Source organism: Hippoglossus stenolepis, chromosome 6, assembly GCF_022539355.2.
Source record: "Hippoglossus stenolepis isolate QCI-W04-F060 chromosome 6, HSTE1.2, whole genome shotgun sequence".
NCBI classification, from domain to species: domain Eukaryota; kingdom Metazoa; phylum Chordata; class Actinopteri; order Pleuronectiformes; family Pleuronectidae; genus Hippoglossus; species Hippoglossus stenolepis.
This window is the reverse complement of record NC_061488.1, coordinates 13278273-13284304: the sequence shown is the minus strand read 5'-3', so window position 1 is coordinate 13284304 and position 6032 is coordinate 13278273. Positions and strand designations below refer to the sequence as shown.

The window sequence follows — 6032 nt, the reverse complement described above, 5'->3', positions numbered from 1 at the left end:
AGAAAAAGCCCCCCCCCCGATACAGAGGGAAATAACAGGGGCTCAGGGTGGCTGGAGAAGCAGTTGGTCCTGCGGCAGGTTAAATTTAGACTGTGAACCACTGACAGGCCATGCTTGGGGATGGTTATGAGGGCGGGTGGGTAAAAGGTGGAAGAAGTAGATGGGATCAAAGGGGCTTGGGGCAGGGCAGCAGTGGCAGGCGAGAGCACAAAGGCGAGGACAGACAGTTTGGGGGTCACAGATTACAGGTTACAGACACAGAATACCCCCACCAGCCTCCATTTCAAAACATGTTGAGCCCTCAACATACTGTTCTATGGTTAAACCTTAAACTGTGAAAAGAAAGTGAGCAGAGAACAGGGAAGGGACGGTTTCTGAAGCCAATGACACTTTGCAGGTTAAACTCAGTGTTAAGACTGAAGAGTTTAGGATTAAAGCAAGAAACTAAGAACATGAAATGAGTTAGAGTCCTTATGATGATCCCCTTCAGAAATATAAACTTCCACAACTTTGTTTACATGTTGGTGATTCCTCTATGTACATTTTTTGTGCAAGAATTTTATGGCATGGTGGTTTGGTTGAAATTGATTAGTGATGATATTAGTGCAAATATGATATTCTGAAGTTAGTATATCGTCAACATTTTTCTTCATCCCTCCCTGTTGACATTAACTGTACTTAATAAATACTTAAAATGTAGTTCATTGAGTATATACTTTTAGTACAGATGCAGTATTGTGCTATAAACAGATTTTACCTCTATAGTCTATCAATGCTAAATATGCAGTAAATGTAGCAAGTAAAATAACAGATAAGCCCTGTTTCAAATGACGTATTTACTAGAGATATTTTTGTGTCACATTTTTTGCACAAACGCAAAACGTGTTCACGTCATTAGGATGCAATTTAGTGATTCAAGTAAAATGATTTCTTTAAACAGCCTTAAGGAAATTAGTCCATTAGAATGTGGTTTTGGGAATAAAATATTAATGTTGCATAAAACATCTTACTTCTGTTTTCACAACAGCTGAAGAAAACAGAACCGATGTGAAGCTTAATTTGATGATAAACCAGAGTTTCTCATGGTTCACTCTAAACAGGTGGCCCCCATAATGTGTGCTCTGTTGCCCCCTAGTGCCAATAAACAGTAGCAATAACTCCAGTACTGGAAAATCTGCAGCAACCAAAATAATAATTCTAAACCTCCAGAGGCATGAAGACATTTTTTACACCCAAGGGTTTTTTATTATTATTTCACATCAAGCAGAATGTATAGATATAAGCACTGGAATACTCCATTTATACTAGAAATTAATAAATATAAATACAAAACACTGATACCACTGATGTGAAATTATACACAATTCAATCAAAAACACTTCAGTAATGAAATGAAGCCCTAACAGATAAACAAATAAAGTTCAGCAGTTTGTAATAAGCATGAGGTAATGTATGTCAGCGTACCTTTCTTATTTAAGCTTTGTTTTGTAAAATGTGAAGGGGAACATACAACATAGTGATGCACCCGACGGTCCTTCAAGGTTCGGCCGTACTTCACCGCATTATCAGCAGCTCTACTGATTTAGGATAATTGAGAATTGATTCATCTGAGTTTGGATTTAAAGCTCTGTTAAACGACCCCTTCTCCATATCTCTCCTTGCTTTGGAAAGCATGTTCCCGCTAGACTGCAGAACAGAGAGTGTAAACGTGGCCTTGTGCTTAACTCAGTGATCAAAAAGGTCAGATTCAGTTCAATTCAATGTAAATGATGAAGTTAAAGTTAAAGAAACATAACTTTCACAACGATATATCTGCAGTATGTCTGTTACATTTTTCAAGATGACAAAAACCACGATTTAAGTGCCAACGTCAAAGCTTTAAAATTACAAAGCCCAACATGTACAAGCCTTTACCTAAATTAATAGTGCAAACAATACCAAATACGCCCAGTGTTACAATATAAATAACTTATCATTTTTAACAAATTACAAAATGTGCAATGCTTGGCAATACCACGGTATACTTTCTACCTCATTAGCAAAACGGATCATTCACAAACACAAAGCTTTACCTGTTCAGAGGTAATGTCATAATTTATGCTACAAGAAAAAAAATGCTGAATATAATATCATATTAGCAAAGAGCTGATAAAAAGTACCATGAAGAAGCTTAAAAGCTTTTCAGAGTCTGGCTCCACAGACAAGAAAAGTTCTTACCATCAAGACATTCCATATATAGTAGTCGTTAAGAGTGTGCAAAATGTAACTTAGCCTTTAGTGTTGCATCTAATAAATAGAAAATATCTGCTTGTTAGATCAGTGTGTTGAAGCGTTGCTTAGTGAGGAAAGTGACAGTGGAGTGAGTAACAGTACAGCTGATGCCAGTGCACTGGGCCAGATGAAGTAACCTATTCTAAACATGTTTAGAGGTTCGTCGCAGGGTTTAACTGAGCAACTTGTGCCGGTCAAAAACAGTCTTGCGTTGCTCCTGGACCTGTTTTTTCCAGCGCTGCTGTGCTCCTTCAACCCGCTCCAGCACTGTGTTCCCTTTCGCCTGGCTGCTGTCCACCGGCGGACGCATCTCCTGAACACACACACACAAAGAACAACACTAAATTAAATACACGTGTGTAGTTGTAGGTGTATAAAAGACTAATGTGTAAGATTTAGTGGCATCAAGTTTCTGCACCCTCTCCTGAGTGGCCTTCACTTAATCACAAAACATTGAAGGTCCTCTCTAAAGTGACAACAACTGATTCCCCCTAAATCCTACACAGTGGCCCTTTGAGCAAACGTGTGTTGTTTGAGTGGTTACCTCAGAGTCCTCCTCATTGTGCAGTGGCTGGGTGTAGGGGTCATGTTTGCGGATAAGAGGATCGACCAGTAGCAGAAACAGCATGTAGAGCAGCAGTGCGCCCACAACAGACAGGTAAATGATGATGGTTACCTGAGATTGACAGGATAAAAAAAACATTTGGAAATACAGACATAAAGTGAAGCTGACACTCTGCCTACGCGGTCGCTCAATCTCTGTGTGCTCGCAGCCAATCACAGACTGGGAGGAAGCAACTCTGCTGGGCTGTTTTACGTCCAATCAGGCCGCTTCTACAAGAAGCAAGCAAGGGATTTAGAAAACAACGATAATGTCTGCAAACACTGACACTCCTGCATGTTTATTGTTATATTTTATTGTATTTTATCATATTTTATCAAGGACGCCGAATAAACAGACTTTATAAAGTTTGACATGACATGTTTTGTGACATGACATTAGAGTGAGGATGAAGGAACAAATAGAGAAAAGGACACATGCTGACAAAGGTCCTCGGTACCTTGATGGTGTTGCTGCTTCGTTCCTCGTACTTGCACTCGCACAGCAGGCAGTACGCCTCAACATCGTGCCCAGGCACCGGCATAGGCTCCACTACATGGAGGCAGTTACTGTAAAACACATGAAAACAGTGCAGTGAGGAGTGGACCATCTGTTCAACCTCAAGCAGAGAACGAATAATGGGTGAACTATTTAAGTAAATGGTGACCACTTAAAAAAAAAAAAGCCTAAATGTCTGCTGTGATCCAGGTGTGAACGTGGCTCCAGGCAGGAGGATGTCAGAGGACATTTAGGCTAAAAAGTAAGTGTAAATGATGCAGTTTTGAGTCGAATTTGAATGACGGGGCTTTCGGACACTTGGATGACACCACACAAGCAGCATGGAGGCATTTTATGGTTTTTAATGTGGATTTTTTTACGTTTGAGGAAGTGATCATCAGTTACTTCAATAGTATTGGATTTGGCTGCAACACTGTTTACCCCTGAAACTCAAAACGTGTTTTGTGGACTCAAACACTTCACCCACACCTCCATCAGCATAGTGGTGATTGGATAATGAGTGAATTTTCATTTTTGGGGTGAACGAACCCTTTACACTTTATGCTGAGGTTAGGGTTTCTCTTACCAATCCTTCTGGGACACATTTCTGTTATAGATGTGGCCAGTGATGTTCCTGTATGGAGGGCAGATGCATTTGCAGCGAACATCTTCAAAGTTCTGCAATTTAAGAGGAAATTGAAAATTTTTAAAAGTGCTCAGTTCAATGCTTACGTCAACTATCTATTTATGCTGAAGCCATTTCTTTCAGTCATTAAAAAAAAAAAAACATGTACACAAAGTTCCCCTCAGTTCAGCTCCATCACATTATTTAATATAAGGAGACCAGAGGAACCCACAGAGGGAAATGGATGATGCAGGTTTTACCTTCGCGTGTGTGAAACCAACAAGATTCAGCAGAATAACGGTCACTACCGCGACCAGGATAAAGGTCCCGGATCCTGCTGCACCACACAGCATCTTCCAGGAGACAAGACGATCTGCACCACGCCTCTGCCAAAACACAACACACAGCCTGGTTCACACGTACATCAGCCAAGTCAACCGACCATCATTGACCTTAACTGCGACAACAGACGATAAAGACTGACTTCAGGTCAACTAGAAAAACGATTAACTTACGTTGTATTTGAAGCTGAAGCTTTTGTTTTTTCCTTTTTTCGCTGCACTGTTGTTTTAGAATGCAAATTAATGTTCAACCATCCTTCCGGGTTTCGTTACGTTCGATGGCAATGCGCATCCCTTACCCTGCCCCTGATTGGGTAGGATTAGAGAACTGTTTCGCGGCGAGCCAATCAGAGGTAGGGTAAGGGCGGGTCTTCTCCCAACTCAGAAAAAAATTATATTCCTGCAGTGACACCTACTGGACACAAATATATAAATCATCATCATGATTGCATTGGTCTAGTGTTATTCCTCTTCAAGACATGAATCTATCTATCTATCTATCTATCTATCTATCTATCTATCTATCTATCTATCTATCTATCTATCTATCTATCTATCTATCTATCTATCTATCTATCTATCTATCTATCTATCTATCTATCTATCTATCTATCTATCCATCCATCCATCCATCCATCTATCTATCTATCTATCTATCTATCTATCGATCATTAAGATTTATTGTTACATTACATACAATATATATTTAAACACATGAGAGAGAAATGTCTGACTCACCAGAACATTGTCTCCGTCAGTTAACACTGTCAATTTCTGTCCCCCTGCAGGGATTTGAAATGTAAGCCCTAACTTCTTGACCCAATCAATACCTCTATTTCCCGGTAATCCTGTTTTCACATCTCTCTGTATTGTAAGATACTCATACCTTTAATAAGCCAAAGAAATCAATGGCTCACAAATTCCACCTGAACCTCTTGTGCTGGTGGCCGCGGAGATCAATTGAGACCGTGGTTATTTCTCTAATGAGCTGTGATATCAGTGTGAACAGCACAACCCCATCCTCTGTGTAACCCCAATCATCCATGTGACCCTTCATTCAACCATTTGAAATAACAACAACACTGACAACAGCTTGTTTTATTTTCTATATATAATATGAAGATGTGGGATATAGATTTCAGTTTATGTTTCTAATATATTTTCTGATTATAGGTATATTTGCTTTAACCACACATGAAATGGAGTAGAAGTATGTTGGGATGTTTGTTACAGTGCAATACATTAATGAATATTAATAGGAGACTATAAGAAGGTACTCAAGTAGAACATGCAGGTATTGCTAAATCGGATAATAATAACAATTTGAAACAGAAAAGAGGGCTTGAAAATACTGTATTATATAAAACATTATTGGAATTAATAGAGATTTGGTTTTAAAGGGTTTTATTAAATTGTCTATTAGTTTTGGTCTCAGGTAAAGGAGATACAGGAGGAGATTGCTATTATATCTGGAAATAATATGTTTGTATTAATGATCAGGACAGATATGTAAGTGCCCAAGTGTGAAAATAGTTTCAGGAAAGTTGTTTTGAAAATAGTAATTATTCAGATCTTTTCTGAAATGTACTACAAAATCATCAAATTGAGTCTAAATGATTCTAATTGTTAAATTTCAAATTCTTCTTTAATCTAAAATTCACAACTTCAAGCATGTATATTTCCTTGTAATAATCAC

At 38.7% G+C, this 6032-nt stretch overlaps 1 protein-coding gene across 2 annotated transcripts; it reads right to left on the bottom strand.

The window, feature by feature from the left end:
• Nucleotides 1-1222: 1222 nt before the first annotated feature.
• tmem9 (transmembrane protein 9) lies at nucleotides 1223-4643 on the bottom strand. Of its 2 annotated transcripts, none has more exons than XM_035158130.2 (6): nucleotides 4511-4643; nucleotides 4256-4381; nucleotides 3957-4048; nucleotides 3333-3441; nucleotides 2816-2947; nucleotides 1223-2611 (listed from the first exon to the last, which is right to left on the bottom strand). In XM_035158130.2, exons 2-6 carry the CDS (start codon nucleotides 4346-4348, stop codon nucleotides 2444-2446), a joined length of 594 nt encoding a protein of 197 aa, XP_035014021.1. In that variant the 5' UTR covers nucleotides 4349-4381; nucleotides 4511-4643; the 3' UTR covers nucleotides 1223-2443. The 2 variants fall into 2 exon arrangements, with proteins under 2 accessions (XP_035014021.1, XP_035014022.1); XM_035158131.2 differs by having other exon boundaries at nucleotides 1223-2584.
• Nucleotides 4644-6032: the final 1389 nt, after the last annotated feature.

What these genes read in the sequence shown, in the direction of transcription:
- tmem9 (XM_035158130.2), bottom strand. Translation starts at nt 4,348, where the DNA reads ATGCTGTGTGGTGCAGCAGGATCCGGGACCTTTATCCTGGTCGCGGTA. An exon ending in AATGTGTCCCAGAAGGATTG is followed by an intron (nt 3,442 to 3,956) that starts GTAAGAGAAACC and finishes TGTGTTTTACAG; the next exon opens with TAACTGCCTCCATGTAGTGG. An exon ending in ACAATGAGGAGGACTCTGAG is followed by an intron (nt 2,612 to 2,815) that starts GTAACCACTCAA and finishes TATTTAATTTAG; the next exon opens with TGTTGTTCTTTGTGTGTGTG.